The 19,317-nt window shown below is 45.8% G+C and overlaps 1 protein-coding gene across 1 annotated transcript; it reads left to right on the forward strand.

Annotated features, from left to right (window-relative positions):
- Window positions 1-6,047: 6,047 nt before the first annotated feature.
- LOC145643032 (uncharacterized) lies at window positions 6,048-18,558 on the forward strand. Its single transcript, XM_081694195.1, has 2 exons — window positions 6,048-6,306; window positions 18,227-18,558. Exons 1-2 carry the CDS (start codon window positions 6,048-6,050, stop codon window positions 18,556-18,558), a joined length of 591 nt encoding a protein of 196 aa, XP_081550321.1.
- Window positions 18,559-19,317: the final 759 nt, after the last annotated feature.

Genomic DNA, 19,317 nt, shown 5'->3' on the forward strand with positions numbered 1-19,317 from the left:
TCTTATGCAAATTAGGAGGCTGTGCTATTTTTATAACAATGTTTAGGATTTTATTATATCGGTAATAAAGCAAAGAAAAATGATACAAATATTCAGGTTTTTTAATAGTAAATTTATGCCTTAGTAATATAAAATAATTTCAAATAAATTGTGTGCAAATGACAAAATACGTATATGATAATTTAATTTTTTCTAATTTCTATATAAAAATATTGAAAAATATACATTATACAAAACCAAACTAAAAATGAAAAAGAAAAGAAAAGAAAACTGAGATAAAAAAAATGTTTTCCTTGAGGTTTGAACTTCTACCACCAAGCCATCAAGGTAGTGTATTAAATATTGTACATAATTGATAATTATATTATGCATTTCATTTGGGGGCCTTGAAATTTATTGGGCCATGGACCCGCTTGCACAAAGCCTTAGTCGGCCTTGCTGCCATATCAGCCGAGTTTGTCACTCCACTTGCATTAGTTCTTACAAATACTTCCTCCATTTCTTAATTATATATCTATTTCTTTCATTTATTAGGCATATATAATTAAGGGACGGAAAGAGGATTATTTTTAGTTTTGTTATAATAAGCTATATAAACAACTACAATATTCATTTTAAAGCAATATTATATTTGCAGATCTCTAATGCTCCATTAATGAAACTTTCAAGTTTCAACTAAACCATTTATCTCTTTTTTACTCTTCACTCTATATTTTTTTTATTTAGTAAAAGCTTAAACTAATAACATGGTATTAGAGCGGATCATTTTTTTTTCCTGAAGAATTTTGGAAAGCCTTGAACAACAATTACAACACTTATGGAAGATTTGAAGCATTTTCTAGTAATTGAACTATTCTTCAGTTACGGTTTTTGTTGGGCCCGTATCATTAGGCAACCCAATATACCTAGGGTGTTGCTCAATAATCAGAAGATACACCAAATCAAGCAAAGCGACCTGATTGGAACGAGTATAGCAAGCAGAGATTGAAGTATCAATCATGAAGATACTTGCCAAAAATACACGTACAGAACAGGGAAATAGAATAAATTAAGAAGATCTTCTACACTTTGAATATATTTGATATCTTTGTAACCCTAGGAGTTCCTAGGTATAAATCGACAGAGTCAGACATTGTAACACTCATGTACGCTTACTCACATTTCAATATAAACCGATTATTTTGCTTATGGCTGCGGATCTGTGTCTCTGCTGAACAAGGAAGCCTGTCCTTACTCAGTATTGTGTCTCTAAACTCATCTCCTTGATCTTATTTTCATATCTATTGCTTACTTATTGGTTATTTATTACTTTGTTATTGTTCTTGGTTGCTTTATTCGATATTTGTAGATTGATTGTTATTACCCCTCAAACCCTAGCAAATTCTTGGATGTCCTAACTGAGATTTGCCTAAACAATTTGGCGCCCACCGTGGGGCTGATAATGAATTAACCTACCAATTCGCCAAAAAACCAAGACAATCACCATGATTGGACAACTGGTACCCTTCACCATTGCCGAAATTAATGAGGGAATGAACACATTCCGTCAAACCTTAGACCAACAGAAAAGCCAAATCGAAACACTGTTGGCCCAAAAGGTTCAAACCGAAGCCAAACTCACTAATCTAACCAAACAAAATGAAGCCCTCCGCAGCCAAATACAATCAGTTGCATCCAAAACCGTTAACACTGGGAAAAGCGCTAAAAGTATATCCATGCAACTTGACATGTCCGGAACCTTCAACACCCCTAACGGGGAAAAAGGATCTAACAACAGGGAAATGCCTCTGGACCTAGATTTTCTGGATGCAGGAACTCTTAGGAAGAACAGGTAGGAAGAAACCAAAGAGGGAAAAATAGAGAAGGTGGTTAAAGAATGCCTCAAAGCATTTGAGGCCAAGATCGCCAAAATCCCTGGAGTGCCAAAGCCCATGGAGGAAGAAGCAGCGGATGGCTATATAGAGTCTCCTTTCTTAGAAGAGATCGCCATGGTAGAAGTGCCAAAAAGGTTCAGCACGCCCAACATGGCCATGTATGACGGAACAACGGACCCTGATGAGCACGTGTCCCTCTACTAGCAGAAGATGATGACAAGATCAATCTCTAGAGACATCAAGAAAGCCATCATGTGTAAAGGCTCCAGAGCCACGTTATCAGGTCCAGCCCTAACTTGGTTCATTAATTTAGATAATGGGACAATTCGATCTTTTGCAGGAATGGTGAATTTATACAAGATTCAATTTGCTAGTAGCAGAAAAATCGAGAAGCAGTCCTCAGATCTATTCCGTGTTGTGCAAAGACATGGAGAATCCTTGAGGGACTATCTTAACAGGTTCAACAGGGAGAAGATTGGGATACACAAATGTGATGCTCCTACAACAATCGAAGCATTCAGAAGAGGGCTGCTAGACCATAGTGAGCTCTACAAAGAATTAACCAAGTATCCTTGTACGACCTTCGAGGATGTGCAATTCAGATTTGAAGAGGATGTATATGCGAGAAAGACTCCCGAACCAGATCGCCAATCAAGAAGGAACAACAACTTTTCCAGAAAAGACCATCGATTCAAACTGTATCAGCGTTCCCGCTTTGATTAAGGATCAGTTAATGCTGTCGAGGGAGAATTCTTAGATTGGAGGGAAGATCTTGAACTCCTACCTAAATTGCATGAATATTGTTTCAACGTTAACCCTGCAGGAGTAATTAGGACCCTGAACAAGATGGGAGACACCGTGCAGTGGCCCAGAAAGAGTGATAGACCTGGAGAGAAGAAGGATCCGTCAAGATGGTGTGACTTCCATTCAGATATTGGTCATACAACCGATGAATGCGTTGCGCTCAGGAAAGAAGTTGCTTACCTGTTAAAGAAAGGGTATCTCAAAGAACTCCTACCAGACAGATCCAAAGCTGCAGGAAGGGAAAAAGAATCCAAGCAAGGTGGCCCCCCACCTCCACCTCTAATTGTCAAAACCATATGTTTCATATCAGGAGGATCAGAAGTATGCGGCTTAACATACTCAGCAGCAAAGCGGCATGCAAAAGAAATCAATAAGGATCAACCCGACAGAAGGGAAAGGTAAAAAATGGATATCCCCATCATGTTCGAAGAAAGAGATGCAGTGGAAGGCCATCATGACGACCTAGTAATTTCGCTCCCAGTTGGAAATTGTATGATCAAGCGAATCCTTATTGACAATGGAAGCTCTGCAAACATCATCATGCTTGATACCTTGAAACATATGAACATCGATGAGAAGAACATCATCAACAAGTCAACAATGCTAGTAGGATTTAGTGGGGAAACTAAGAAGACAAGTAGAGAGATTACATTCGCCACTTATACAAAAGGGGTCAACTTACAAGTTAAGTTCCTAGTGATCGACACTCTATCATCGTATAATATGATTCTGGGCAGATCATGGATACATGAGATGAAGACCATCTCTTCCACATACCATCAAGTCATTAAATTCCCTACCATATGGGGTATTTAGGAAATCAAAGGGGATCCTAAAGAAGCCAAGGAATGCTATAAGATTGCACTAAAAGCAACATCTACAGAGAAGAGTTCAGCATAGCAATCAGAGGGTCAGCTAGGCCAAGAGAAACTGAGGATAGCAGAAGAATAAGAAGCTACAGAAGTCCAACTGAACCCTGACCACCCAGATCAGAAGGTCAGAATAGGATCAGAATTGAGTTCGGATCTTCGTCAGCAAATTTATAATTTCCTGGAAGAAGAGAAAGATGCGTTCTCCTGGACTCACGAGGACATGAAAGGAATCTCCCCAGACGTGATCACTCACAAATTGAACATGGACCCAATGCATACGCCAGTAAAGCAGAAGAGAAGAAAATTCGCGCCAGAAAGGAACAAGATCATTAATGAAGAAAATCAAAACTTGCTGAAGACAGGAAAGATTAGAGAGGTAAAGTACCCATAATGGCTTGCCAACATAGTAGTGGTAAAAAAGAAGAACAGAAAATGGAGAATCTGTATTGACTTCACAGATATCAATCAGGCCTGTCCAAAAGACCCTTTCCCGTTACCTCACATTGATGCCATGGTAGACGCAACAGCAGGGCACGAATTGTTATCCTTCATGGACGCATACAGCGGGTACAACCAAATCCTCATGCACAAAGATGACCAGGAAAAGACCGCTTTTATTACCAGTCAAGGAATCTACTGCTACAAGGTAATGCCTTTTGGATTGAAGAACGCAGGAGCGACGTACCAAAGGTTGGTGAACAAGATGTTTGAGGAGCAAATCGGGAACACAATGGAAGTTTACATAGACGACATGGTAGTCAAATCCAAAAAGGCAGCTGATCACGTCAAAGACCTCAGGGAAGCTTTCGTCATCCTGAAGCAGTACGACATGAAGCTAAATCCTACAAAATGCACATTAGGAGTTCAATCAGGGAAATTCCTAGGATACATGGTAACACAAAGAGGAATAGAAGCCAGCCAGACCAAGTCAAAGCCATCCTGGATCTAGAACGACCAAAGTCAAAGAAGGACATATAGAGCTTAACAGGGAAAATTGCAGCACTGAACAGGTTCATCTCAAAGTCCTCCGACAAAAACAGAGCCTTCTATGAAGTCTTGAAGAAAAACAAGGAATTTAAATGGGAACAAGAGCACGACGAAGCATTTCAGAAGTTAAAATAATATTTGGCCAACCCGTTGATACTCTCTAAACCTAGAGAAGGGGAACCACTCCAATTGTACCTTGCAGTATCTGAAGGGCCGATCAGCGCAGTCCTCACCAGAGAAGAAGACAAAGAGCAATTCCCTATCTACTACGTAAGCAAAACCTTACTTAGTGCAGAAACGAGATACACATCCTTAGAGAAAATCGTTTTGGCTTTAGTCATTGCCTCAATAAAGCTACACCCATACTTTGAAAGCTATTCTATACGAGTACGAACCAACTACCCCATCAAGGCCATCATTAGAAAGCCAAAAATGTCAGGAGGGATAGAGAAATGGGCCCTACATCTAAGCAAGTACGATATACAATACGAGCCCAGGACTGCAATCAAGTCACAAACTCTGGCAGACTTCGTAGCAGACTTCAGCCCAGCCCTTGAGGAAGAAGCACATAAAAAGGTATTGGCTCTACAGGAGCCAAAAGCTAGACAGAAGTGGACACTTCATACAGATGGCGCAGCAAACATACGTGGTGTAGGCCTAGGAGTGGTGTTGACATCAGCACAAGGAGACAAAATAGCACAAGCAGTAAGGTGTATACTTCAAGGCAACCAACAATGAGGCCGAATACGAAGCATTAATCACAGGACTAACTGTCGCAAGAGATATGAAGATACAACACCTAGAGGTAATCTCAGATTCCTTACTCATGGTGAATCAACTCAATGGGGAATACGCAGCAAAGGACGCCAGTATGATAGCCTACCTAGAAGTTACAAAGAGGCTCATTAAGGAATTTTAGGAATTCAAGATAGACCAGGTACCCAGAAAGTTAAACACTGAAGCAGACGCCCTGGCAAACTTGGGGTCAAATATTAACCCTAGAATCAACTATTAATGTCTACGAAATCCAAACAGACCCTACAGAGAAAAAAGAAAGTAGTTGGACGAAACCGCTCAAAGACTACCTCCTAGACAAAACAGCACCAGCAGGGAGGGTGGCAGCCCAAGCACTTGCCTTAAAAGCCTTAAAGTATTGCCTAATCAGCAACGTACTCTTCAAAAAGTCCGTAGCAGGTTCCTTCTTATGATGCTTAGAAAAAGAAGAAGCACGACAGGTCCTACAGTCCCTACACAGTGGTGAATGTGGAAACCATTCAGGAGGAAGGAATCTAGACAACAGAGCACTCAGAATGGGGTACTACTGGCCAAGCATGAGAAAGAATGATGCAGAGTTTTCTAAGAAATGCTTAGCATTCCAGAAACACGCACCTTTAACACACAAGCCGTCTGAAGAGTTGCCCCAACATTGACACCTTGGCCATTCATGAAGTGGGGAATGGATATAGTAAAACTACCTCCATCATCAGGACAAAGAGTATACTTCTTAGCAATGACGGATTACTTCTCAAAATGGATGGAAGCAGAAGCATACAAGGATATCAAGGATAAACATGTCATCTCATTTATCAAGAGGAACATCTTAAGAATATTTGGAGTACCAGAAGAGATCATTACAAACAACGGGTCCCAGTTCATCAGCAACAAAACAACAAAGTTCTGCAAAGAATGGAACATCTCCCTCATCACGTCCACACCAAGATACCCACAAGCAAATGGACAAGCAGAATCAAGCAATAAGGTCGTAATAGGTAATGTTTTGGGGGTTTTTGTCCCTTGGGAGAGTTACAACACTAAGACTGGATTCAGCAAAGGAAGCCTGTACCTGCAAAGCAAACGGACCGCCGGATGGTCGATGGTCTGCCTCCGAAGATTAAGTTAGTAAGCGTCCGGTAATAAAACGTGCGGAAGTAAAGTTTATCTGCTCGGATTCCAAGCTCAGGTAAAGTGCTGTGTATTCCTTGAAAACGACAGCTCTATGATAAGTGACGTGTTGTCTCGTATTGCGTGTATATTCTCTGTTTTGTCATAAATGTAAGAATGTCCCTATTTATAGGGTCCTTTTGAAAAGTGTGCCCCTCCTAGGATCTGGTGACCTAGGAATTAGGTCACGCCGTTTTGCGGCGCCTCGGGATTTGGGCCTTTGAAGGCTGCCATCCCAGGGGCAATGCCTGAGTGACACGTGTCACTTAGCCCAAAAGGTTTTTGGGCACCTTTTGGGTGACACGTGTCGCCATCTGGATGGTCCATGCTGGATCATCAGTCTGCGTAGGACAGAGGAGTGTCCGCCCTCCACGTGTCATCATTCCATAGGTCCAAATGGCACCTCTTTGGAGGACATGTGGCACTTTATGATTGGGCCACCTGGCCGGGTAAAAAATACCCAAATCATTTGCCCCTCACAGGGGTCACGTGCATTGCACGTGACACCTGTGACAGGTGTCAGTATCTGAATGGTCAGATTCAAAAAGTTACTGTTGGAGGGAAAATTTTTAGGGTTTTACCCCCCTATAAATAGTGAGGTTTGACCCTCCCCTTGGATTCACACCTTTGCGAATCTTTGGAGAATCGTGGACTTTTTGACTTAAAGAATCTCAAAATTCCCTAAGCGTTTTCACTTTTCAAGCATCCGACACTCGGCCAATTGTCCGACCGCTCTTCAGTCAACCAATCATCTTTCACCCTTCTTCTAAAGGTAACACCTGTTTTTTTTCTTTTACTCTTCATTTTGTCTTTGTTTTCGAAAAAATGGTTACCCAATCGCATGCGGCACGGCATAGGATAGTGATCAGCCGGTCACCGGGGACGGCTGAATCTAGAACTAGAAGTGCCAAATGCTTGGCCAAGGACCCTGCTTTGCAAACTTCTCCGAATCCGACCGTTTCCGTGTCTGTGCAGGACACTATGGCCAGAACCAAAAGAACAGCAAGACAATGTAGCTCCGATTGGATTTTCTACCATTCGGATGGGTCGACTGTTTATTCAGACGACTCAATAAGGGTGCCTCGAAGTGAGCTGTCGGAACATCCTGACAGCCCTTCTTATCTTCCTCCAACCCCCGCCTATTACCATTCGCCCACATCTAGTGGAACTCCTAGTGATGGAATCCTGGGGGAGGCGGATGAAGAATATCAACCCGGGCCTTCTGGACAGGCGCCGGAAGAGAGTCTGGGGGAGGACCCCACTGGCACCAGTCGGCGGTCCCCTAGCTCTGATGAGAGCTCTGATGACGAGTCGGCCTCGTCATCTTCTTTAGAGAACGCCTCCATAACTTCAGAGGAGGCAAGAACAAAAATAGATTCTGCTAGGGAGTCCCTGGCAGTGGATAAGGGGGAAAGCTGGGCCGAGCCGAGCGCTTCCAGGCGCTTGGAGAGAGCCCCCTACTATCATCATGTTCCGCCCAGCAGGCGGAGCTCCATGGCATCCAGCCTTGCCAATTTTAAGCGCAAGGTCGTTCTAGGCTATGACTATACTTTGTCGGTCCCTAATGAGGGCGACACCATTACCTGGCCGAGCCTGGCCAGCTATCAGGACAAAACATTCGGCTGCTATGAAGCGGCCTTCCAAGCTGGCCTCCGCTTCCCTCTCCATCCGGCCGTGGAGAGGATCTTGGATGGATACCAACTGGGTATCTGGAAACTTGTACCCAACTCCTAGATTAATATTTTGGGGTACGTTGCCGCTTGTGAGATGCTGCGGGTGGAGGCGAGCTTTGAAGCGTTCGCCCACATGTACTATCTGAACAGGGCGCCTGCTAGGGGCGGCGAGGGCTGGTACACCTTGACCACTTGCAAGGGGTACATGATGGCTGTTGGCAAAGAGAACAAGTGGAAAGACTAGAGGACTAAGTTTTACATAGTCAAGTCTGCCGACAGCCGCCTGAACCAAAAGTATAACAGGTGGAATAAGAATCCACCTCTCCTAGCAGGCAGGAGTGCATTGCCGCCTCTTCCTAGGCGGGCAAAGGAGGAGATCATGGACCAGGGGTTGTTTACCGTGTCCGTGTGGACGAATGATGAGGGGGACAAGGAGGTCACCCCCCAATGTTATCTCCCTTTGTACAAATGGTTTGAAGAGGGAACTTTCTTAGCCGCCTGTGGGCTAAGCTCTGAAATGCCGAGAGGTAGTCGGCCGTCTGTTTAATATGCAATTTCATTTTGCTTTTCAATACTTGTTTGATGGTGCTAACACTTGTTCATTTTTGCAGACAAGGCAATGGAGAAGCTCTCGGCCACAAGGAAGCCGGCTGTATCTGCTGCTCGATACAGATCGAATGTCCTAAACAGGGCAGAGGCAACCACCCACACCAAAGTGGATGAGCAGAAAACTGGCGGCACCCCCAAGGTGGGAAAGTGTTATACTTATCATTTCTGACCATTGTTAAATTTGTCCGAATGATTTCTAACTTGTTTTATCTTGCGTTGATGTAGGGTGCCCCTACCAAATCTCCCTCAAAACCATCCGACCCTAAGATCCAAAAGACAAGGGCGGGTGATGTGAGCGCATCTGACAAGGGCGGCCGGAAGCACATTGCTCACAAGCCCAAGAAAGGCCCAGACGCCTCTTCTCTCGAAGCTGATAGGGGGATCAGCAAACCGGATGTCCAGAGGACATCAAAGGGTGGCTTCAAGCAACCCACCACTGCTGTCGGCTCAGCAGGAGAGAGGGGGAGTCTGGGGAAAGAGGAGGAACCAAAGGACGATGGTAAAAACCACTCGCCTTTCCTGTTCTTCCATTTAGATATACTTGTGTTATTTTTCTAACTCTCTTTCCTTCTCAGTCCTTGTGCAGAGGCCGACTGTAATCCAGATGGCCAAGTCCATGCTGAGGGCGGTTGATCCTGACAACAAGGCGTCTGTCAGAGGAGTCGGCACTCTGGACTTGGATGGCATATTTGGGAAACCTCTGCGAGGTTTGAGTCTTAACTTAAGCAATTCAATTCTTTTTTTTTTTTTTTTTTTTGCTCAAGTCTTTATCCGCCTGGTTTTAACCATTCGGCTCTTTTTGCAGGCCATGCTGCGCGTCCAAGGGCTCAGGCAACCTCTCAAGAAGAAGTTCAAAGAGGTAACAACCGCTAAAGCTCGGGCCGAGTCCGCCTTGGATCGAGCTCAATTTGATATTGCTCAAAATGAGTTTCTGACGCTTGATATGATGTATTCGCAGGCGGAAGCCAATATGCAGGTGAAGAAGGACCTGGACTCGGCCCGCCTGCGCATAATTTCTCTTAAAAAAGAAATCACATATCTTAAGGAGAAGCTCGAGCCTATTCAGGATGCCAAGGAAGAGGCCGAGAGAGCCAAGCAGAGGGTGGGCCGCCTGGAGCAGCGCCTCACCAACCAGGAGCATCAGCTGAAGACCAAGTTTGAGTCCGTGGCTAAACAAGAGAGAGACTTGTTAAGCAAATGATGAGCGACTATGATGCCATCATGCGGGACACTTGGGCGGCTGTGCAGTCGGACTCGGACTATCAGACTTGGAAATCCAAGTTTGATGAAGCCAACAAAGCATTCGACGCTCGCCTTCTTGAAGAGGCTGAGAATGCGGCTAAGGATGCTGCTGAGGCCGAGGAAAGCTCTGGGTCCGACTCTTCTAGGGAGTCGTCCTCTGGTGGAGAGGAGGAAGATCAGGAGGAGGGACGAGAGAAAAATGATGAAAAGCAGCCGAAGGACAACAGGCCGGCTGCCAATGAAGAGGCTCTCCCTTGATCACTTAAGCTTTTTATCTTTTCTGCGGTCGAATGGCCATGTACTTGCTTTTCCGGCCTGCGTGCCGAGTATTGATGTATCTTTACCGACCGTGGGGTCGGGTACTTTGACAATTTCTCTGGCTATGCCAGAAACAATCTCAACCAGTCGTCTGTTGGCGATTGGTCTTTTTAATTTAAATCATTCGGCCATTTGGTTGAGTTTATTCATACTGCCGTCCGTTGCATTTTTGAATTTTTCATTGCATGTTTTTGGCTAAGTATTACAACCTGTGTACCATGAGAATGTTCTTGCCCCTGGACGGATGTCGAGTGGTTTCGGTTTATTGGATTGATTGACTTAGAAATTATTGATACTTAGAAGAGTATTCATGGTTTCTAAGTCAATCAATCACTATGGTGATTTCCCCAAAACACTCGGCAGACGTCCATCCAGAATTGGCAACTATAAAGTTTTCATTCGGCCATTGGCTCAAACAAAACTCAAATTTCCAACTTAGCAAATTTTGCTAGGGGAAAACTTCCGCCTGTTTTGCCCCGTGAGCTGAAAACAGGCGCATCCGGCCATAGGCCTCTTTGAGATAAGATAAGTTTATAACTTAGCAAATGTTCTTTAAAAAGAATTGTCCGCCTGTCTTGCCCCAAAAGCAAAGAACAGGCGTCATCCGGTCAAAAGCCTCATTAGGTGCTTAAGTTGTTAACTTGTATATTAACAAGAATGTTCCGCCTGCTTTGCCCCTAGGCAAAAACAGGCGCATCCGGCTTAATGCCTCTTTAGCCTCTACTTGTGAAACAATGACCATTTTCGAGCTGTGCTAGAACAGTTAGAAAATTCAGGCCTTTTAGATTTCATTTTCGATTAAAACAAATGACTGCGAATGCTGCCTTAGCATTTGGTAGGGCCGCTTGTTATATTTGTAGAGCAATGTGCCACCTAAATGGGAGATGCTTCTCCTCGACGAATTCGCCCGAATGGACGTCGCCGGTTATCTGACTCATGTTGGAGCAGACGGTCATACTCATGTTGGAGCAGACTGTGACCATTCGGTCTCTTTTTGTTTATTAATATCCGGCCATGGGCCTCATCATGATTTTATCTGGCCTTAGGCCTCTTAAATGGTTGGGTAAATATTAGTTAAGTGTCGATATTAACTTAATGAATTTCGTAGGAACGACTGTTCTAAAGCAATCGGCTCCTTCAGAAGGATTGGGGCGTCTGCTGTTGGGACAGACACTTTCCAAACGCATTGGCCGTCTGTATTTTGTACAGGCGACACTAAGAAACTTAAATAAAAAGACAAGTTGGGAAATGAAGGCATATTCTCATTAACAAAACTTGAGATAACAAATTTGAGGTCTTTACATTCGTACTTAGAAGTAGTACTTTTTCAAGTTGTCTACATTCCAAGTTCTAGGCAGCTGCCTGCCGTCTGGGTCTTCCAGGCAGTAGGTTCCGTCTCTTACCTCCTCATAGATTCGGTAGGGGCCTTCCCAATTTGGGGTTAGCTTTCCCTGCCCATTCGCCCTACCGACTGCCTCCATTTTCCGTAGCACAAAGTCCCCCACTTTGAGAGGACGCTTGTGTACTCTTTTGTTGTAAGCCCGAGTCATTCTCAGACGGTATATCTCATGACGCAAGGCAGCATTGCCCCTGCGCTCTGGAAGTGAGTCCAATTCTAGGCGCATGGCCTCCCAGTTCGCCTCTTCATCATATAGCATGATTCGAAGAGTCGGCTCATAGTGCTCAATGGGCAGAACAACTTCTGCTCCATACACCATAAGGAATGGGGTTTCTCCAGTTGCCCCTTTAGCAGTCGTTCTGATAGACTAGAGGACGTGTGGTAATTCATCCGCCCAGAGACCACCAGCCCGTTCAATTTTCTTTTTAATCCCGTCTGAGATTAACTTGTTGAAGGCTTCGACCTGGCCGTTTGCTTGAGGCCGGCCGACTGATGCAAAGAAGCTTGAGACCCCCTGGTCTCCCAGCCAAGTCTTTAGTTGAGGCGTCTCAAATTGAGGACCATTGTCAAAAACCATAGACATGGGCACTCCGAAACGAGTGATTATGTTCCTCCAGATGAAGGAAATGACGTCTTTAGTCTTGATGTTTTTGACTGCCTCCGCCTCTACCCACTTGGTAAAGTAATCCACAGCTACCAGTATATAGCGCTTGCCGCCTGGTGCAGTTGTATATGGCCCCAGAATGTCCATGCCCCATTTGGCAAAAGGTATTGGGTTGTGGATGGCCGTCAAGTCTGTAGCCGAACGATGGATGAGCTTGCTAAATTTTTGGCACTTGTCACATTTTTTTACCATTTCCATTGCATCCGACTCCAGAGTCGGCCAGAAGTAAAGCCGCCTGGCCTTGGCAGCGAGGGATCTGCCGCCTATATGAGAGGCGCAGAATTCCGAATGCAACTATTCGAGGACTTCCTTACCCTTCTCAGGGGTAACACACTTCAACAGGGGTTTCAAAAAACCAGCCCTGAAGAGTTCTCCTTGTCGCAACTCGAAGTTAGCCGCTCGTTTTTTCAGAACAGCCGTCTCCTGTGGTGAGTCAGGGAGCGTGCCGTCTGGAAGATAGGCCCGGATGCTGTCCATCCAGGTTGAGCTTTGGTTAAGAATTCCAATGGGGTCTTCCTCAGATATACTTCTTCTATCCATGACCTCCCAGAAAACTGACCGAGTCGTTTCACAGGAGGCGGATGATGCCAGCTTCGACAGAGCATCCGCCTGATTGTTTGAAGACCTGGGCACTTGGGTTAGATGGAATTCTTCAAGTGTCCCAACTTCACTCTTGACAGCCTGCAAATATTTTATCATGGACGGATGAGTGGCCTCGTACGTTCCATTAACCTGGAGTACGACCAGTTGAGAATCAAAGGAGGCGGCTGTCTTCTTTGCCCCTGTCGCCTTGCAGTACCGAATGCCGGCCAGCAGGGCCTCATACTCGGCCTCATTGTTAGAGACCTGGAACTTGAACCGTAGTGCGTATTCGTACTTATCTCCTTCAGGAGACTGACAGATAATCCCTGCACCACAGCCGTTCAGAGTGGAGCTCCCATCCACATACACTTTCCAAACCTGGTCTGTATTGTCCGGTGCAACCGGCCTTGTCATTTCGACAATAAAGTCAGCGAATGCTTGTCCCTTTATTGCCTTCCTTGGTTCGTAAGTGATTTCTAGTCCTTGCATTTCAATCGCCCATTTGAGCATTCGTCCAGAAAACTCAAAGGTTGTGAGTGGCCGTTTGATCGGTTGGTCAGTATAGACTTCTACCGCATGTGCCAAGAAGTAGGGTTTAAGCTTCTTGACGGCCATGTAAAGGGCAAGGCCGAATTTCTCAACCATGGGGTACCGAAGCTCCGCGTTTCTCAGAACATGGCTAATGAAATACACCGGGAGCTGGATGTCGTCTCTTTCAGCTAAGAGAACGGCACTGAGGGCATGATCAGAGACGGCTAAGTACATGAAGAGCTTCTCTTTGGGCAAAGGGCTGACAAGCCTCGGCAAAGAGTGCAAATGAGTTTTCAGCTTTTGAAAGGCCGCCTCTGTATCATCCCCCCATTCAAAGTTGGTCTTCTTTTTGATTGCCTGGAAGAAGTAGAGACACTTGTCGCCTGACCGACTGAGGAATCTTCCCAAGGCCGCCAGACAACCTGTTACTTTTTGCACTTCCTTCACAGTACGGGGCGACTGCATGTCGATTACCGCCTGTATTTTCTCAGGGTTGGCCTCTATTCCTCTTTGGTCAATCAAAAATCCGAGAAACTTCCCAAACTCAACACCAAAGACACACTTTTTTGGGTTTAGCATGACCTTGTGCCGCCTGAGGGTGGCAAATGTTTCTTGGAGATCAGCAAGATGATCCGCCTGTTGTTTGGATTTGACTATCATGTCATCAATGTACGCCTCTATATTCCTTCCGATTTGATTAATGAAGACCGTGTTAATCATTCGTTGGAAAGTAGCAGGCGCATTCTTCAAACCAAACGACATCACCGTATAACAGAACAACCCCTGATCAGTGACGAATGCCGTCTTTTCTTGATCTTTTTTCCACAGGGGGATCTGATGGAAACCTGAATAGGCGTCCATAAAACTCATCAAGGCATGTCCGGCTATTGAATCGACCAGACGATCGATCTTAGGCAATGGATAGCTATCCTTTGGACATGCCTTGTTGAGGTCTGTGTAGTCAACACACATCCGCCAAGTTCCATTCGGCTTTTTTTACTAACACAATGTTAGCTACCCACTCAGGGAAATTGCACGGCCGAATGAACTTGGCATCTAACAGCTTTTTTACTTCGGCAGCTGCTGCCTGACTTCTTTCTTCGCCGTGGTTTCTTTTCTTTTGCCGGATGGGCTTCTTTTTAGGATCCACGGCGAGTTTGTGGACAGCTAGATCCGGGCTGATGCCTGGCATCTCCTCCACTTCAAAGGCAAAGATGTCTTTGAATTCCCTCAGCAGCTGGTGAAGGCTTTCACCCAGCTTTGCAAATGCAACCGTCCCCACCTTAACAGTCCGCTCTAGACGGCTGTCGTCCAGAGGGATATCAATGTGTTCACCAGTAGGCTGAGGACGGAGGTCATCCGACCGTTCCCCAGTCAGTGATTGCTATTGTTTTTCTTTTTTGACCACCACCAGCTGATCAGTCTTTCTTTTCTTTCCGGCTGGTGGGGCCGACTGTTCTTCCTCGACGTCGTCGAGGTCGATTGTTTGCTTGCCCCGACCGGATGCTACGACCGCGGGCTTGACGTCCGAGAGGTAACACTCTCGAGCCGTCTTTTGGTCCCCATTAAGGGAGCCGACTGTTCCATCATCCTTCTCATACTTGAGTAGCATGAGAGCAGGGATGATGACGGCCTTACACTCGGTAAGACTGGGATGGCCAAAGATGAGGTTGTAAGCTGTGAGCTCTTCAACCACTAGGAAACGGATGGTCATGTGCCGACCGTCTCCCCTGCTTCCCAGGCGGACAGGTAGGTCAATTCGTCCGACTGGATGCACAAGTCCTCCCCCAAACCCAACAAGGGTGTGGGTGACCTCCATCATGCTATCCGGTTTGTACTTGAGATTGGATAAGCATTTGAGGCTGATGAGGTCAGAGGAGCTTCCCGTGTCAATCAGAATTCGGCCAACCAACTGGTTGGCGACCTTGCACTCAATGACAACAGGGTCATCATGCGGCCGACGGACTTTGCCTCTGTCCTGCTCGGTGATGACAACTTTTGGGAAGGTGGATGTGCCTGCCGCATCCCCTTCCTCAACAGAGTTGACTATCTTTCTCAGATGGTCCTTGGTGCCCCGAATGGTCGGGCCACCTCCGGCAAATCCGCCTGCTATGGTGTATACCGGATCTTCATCAGTTTCGGCACTCACAATAGGCTGGGGAGTCTTTTTCTTGGACTGCCCCAGATTTTTCTTTGAAGTCACCTTGGACTTCACATAGGACTTCAGCTGTCCTTTGTCAGCCAGACGGTCGAGCTCCCGCTTGAGACTAAAGCAGTTGTTCGTGTCATGGCCAACATCCTCATGGAAATAGCAATGCTTGTTTTTGTTCCGATTTTCGGCGGAACCTTTCATAGGAGTCGGCTTTTCAAGAGTCAGCCGATCCTTAATTTCCAAGAGGATGGAGCAGCAGTCCTTGTGGAATTCGTACCTTGGGACGTACGGTTTCCACTCCTTTTTCTTCTTCTGGGCCGGTTGATCAGAGTTATCAATGGCCCAGAATTGCTTTTTCTTTTTGCTCTCTTCTGGCTTAGGAGCCGGCTGAGCAGGCCGACTCTCTTTCTGCCGGTCGGACTTCTTATGGTCCGACTACTTATTGGAGGAGCAGAGTTCGGTCGCCTGTATATAGGCTTTCGCCTCTCGCAAGGCTCCTTGCAGAGTAAAGATTTATTTGCGGACGAGTTCGTACTTAAAAGTAGACCCGTCCTTCAGACCCTTAAAGAAGTATGTGAAAGCGACCTCATCAGACAGCCCATGAATCTAGATTCGGACCAGATTGAACCGCTTGACGTAGGAACGCAAGCCTTCTCTATCCCCCTGCTGTACATTGCCCAAGTCAAGACTTGTCTTTTTGGCAGGGATGTTCATAGAGAAGTTTGAAGCAAACAAGAACGCAAGCGTCTTGAAGCTATTTATGCAACCAGCCGGCAGATTGCCAAACCACTGCTGGGCTATGCCCTTTAGGGTGGCTGGAAAGAAACGACACCATGCAGAATCATCCAACCCCTGTAAATACATGAGGTGGGTGCATGCTAGCAGGTGGTCTTCTGGGTTGGAGGTCCCGTCATAGGCTCCCACCAGAACATTTTTAACTTTAGCCGGTTGTACGGCTTCAGTTATTTCCCTTGAGAAAGCAGAGGGTTGATCTCCAAGGTGTTGCAGCCTAAGCTGCCAGTCCATCGGCTGATAGCCGTATGCCGCCTGTCCTCCAAAGAGGGCAGGTTGCATGTAAGGTAAAACTGGCGCCTGGTACAATGGTTGTGCCATGTACTGGGCCGACTGAATCATATGAGGGCCAGACTGAACCCGTTGGCTGCTTGGTGGAGTCTCATGTACAGACTGGGAACACCTCACAGAGGTATTCCGAAAGCTATCATGATAAGTCGACGTTGAAGCCGACCCTGATTGTTGGGTTCTCCTCTCCTCAATGTATTGCCGAGCGTCAGAGAACGTTTTCTTGCTACCATCCGGCTGTATGTGCCGGATGGGTTTTCTTGCGCCCGTTTATGGGAAACGGAGCCGAGTAAGGTCAAATTGGGGCGGGGCCTTCTCCTTAGGGGCAGGATGAGGAGTTGGATGACGGTCCCTGACCGACTTCTGTTTGTCAGCTTGGGCTAGCTTATTGGCCGACTGCTCCTTTCTAGGAGCAGGCGACTTCTTTGAGGCGAGTTGTTTGATTTCACCCCTGAGGCTGCTCAGGAGTGTCATTAGTTCATCCCGAGTGACGGGAGTTGATCCTGCCGCCTGGGAAGGATCAACCGGCCGCCCCGAGTGCTTCTTTGGCTGACCAGCAGTTTTGCTTGGCCCTGCCTGGTCATGGTGACGCTCCCGCCTCTCCTTACTGTGGATGCGTTTAGAGATGAGGGATCCATTTGGATCCACATAGGTTTCGACATCAGCGTCGTCACCTGAGTCATGATCCGTTTGGACCTCTACGTCTTCTGGAGGCCGATTGGCCTCTGGGTTCGGTACAGGTGCTTGTGAAGCCATTTCAGAGGTACTCTCCCCACAGACGGCGCCAAATCTTTCGGGGGTTTTTGTCCCTTGGGAGAGTTACAACACTGAGACTGTATTCAGCAAAGGACGCCTGTACCTGCAAAGCAAACGGACCGCCGGATGGTCGGTGGTCCGCCTCCGAAGATTAAGTTAGTAAGCGTTCGGTAATAAAACGTGCGGAAGTAAAGTTTATCTGCTCGGATTCCAAGCTCAGGTAAAGTGCTGTGTGTTCCTTGAAAACGACAGCTCTATGATAAGTGATGTGTTGTCTCGTATTACGTGTATATTCTCTGTCTTGTCATAAATGTAAGAATGTCCCTATTTATAGGGTCCTTTTGAAAAGTGTGCCCCTCCTAGGATCTGGTGACCTAGGAATCAGGTCACGCCGTTTTGCGGCGCCTCGGGATTTGGGCCTTTGAAGGCCGCCATCCCAGGGGCAATGCCTGAGTGACACATGTCACTGAGCCCAAAAGGTTTTTGGGCACCTTTTGGGTGACACGTGTCGCCATCTGGATGGTCCGTGCTGGATCATCAGTCTGCGTAGGACAGAGGAGTGTCCGCCCTCCACGTGTCATCATTCCAAAGGTCCAAATGGCACCTCTTTGGAGGACACGTGGCGCTTTCTGATTGGGCCACCTGGCCGGGTAAAAAATACCCAAATCAGGCAACATGAAGAAAAGACTAGAAGGAGCAAAAGGGAAATGGGCAGATGAACTATCCAACATACTATGGGCAGATAGAACAACTCGAAAAGGCGCTACAGGTCATACCCCTTTCTCATTGGTGTACGGATGCGAAGCAGTAATCCCAACAGAAGTAGAAGTCCCCACGGTAAGGTACGGGTTGATGACAGAAGAAAGGAACCAAGCCGAACTAATGCACAACCTAGACACTGTAGAGGAGCTAAGAGAAGACGCAAAAATGAGGATGGTAGCTTACCAGCAAGAAGTAGCAAGGTCTTTCAACAAGAATGTTAGAGCAAAGGTTTTCAAATTAGGAGATTGGGTCCTTAGAAAGGTGTACGAAAATACCAGAGAAGTAAACGCAGGAAAGCTAGCACCCAACTAGGAAGGACCCTACGAAATCATCAAGGTAGTAGGCAACGGAGCCTACGGACTCAAAAGCGCAGAAAGGAAAGAGGTACAAAGAAGCTGGAACGCAGCACACTTAAAGATCTATCATTTCTGAAGAGCAAAGGTATGTAGTTATCATTTCAATTTCGTTTTTTTTTTTTTAAAAAAAAAAAAAACAACCGAAAAACAACAAAAACCCAAAGAAAAAGAAGAAAAGCAAAAAAGCAAAAACCTCCAACAGCCAAGTGCAGTACGAAAGGTACACTTCTTCACTTACACTTAGTCAATTCATCTTATTTTTACTACCAGTACTAACTTTGGCATCGGAGGGCCGTTGGGGAAACCCACGGCCACCCACTCACCCAATTCTGTTTTGCAAGGACAACAACTACGCTGGCATACAAAGCACAAGAAGGAAGAACATTGTAGCAAATGTCCATCCCTGCAGAACAAGCAAACATCAACAAATACATGTAAGCAATACTACATCCATACTACAACTGTAATACAACTGTAATACAATTGCAATACAATGAGAAACGCAAGAAAACATGCATGACATAATAAAGTAGTAAGATTAGTTAGTTGCAAAAGAGCAACAAAACAAGTAAATCATCCAGCTGCAACAAGGCAGCATAAAATAAAAAATAGAATATCTAATTGTACTAGGGCAGTAAAGACAAACATACTTCAAAGAAATTAAAATTGTTCAGAACAAGAAGGTGACACAACACCATTGAAACTAATTCTCCCC

Source organism: Chenopodium album, chromosome 8, assembly GCF_948465745.1.
Source record: "Chenopodium album chromosome 8, dcCheAlbu1.1, whole genome shotgun sequence".
In the NCBI taxonomy this organism is placed as follows: domain Eukaryota; kingdom Viridiplantae; phylum Streptophyta; class Magnoliopsida; order Caryophyllales; family Amaranthaceae; genus Chenopodium; species Chenopodium album.

Coding starts and splice junctions, on each gene's coding strand:
- LOC145643032 (XM_081694195.1), top strand. CDS start 6,048: ATGACGGATTACTTCTCAAAATGGATGGAAGCAGAAGCATACAAGGAT. Junction 6,307..18,226: donor AAGCAATAAGGTCGTAATAG/GTAATGTTTTGG, acceptor TACTATGGGCAG/ATAGAACAACTCGAAAAGGC.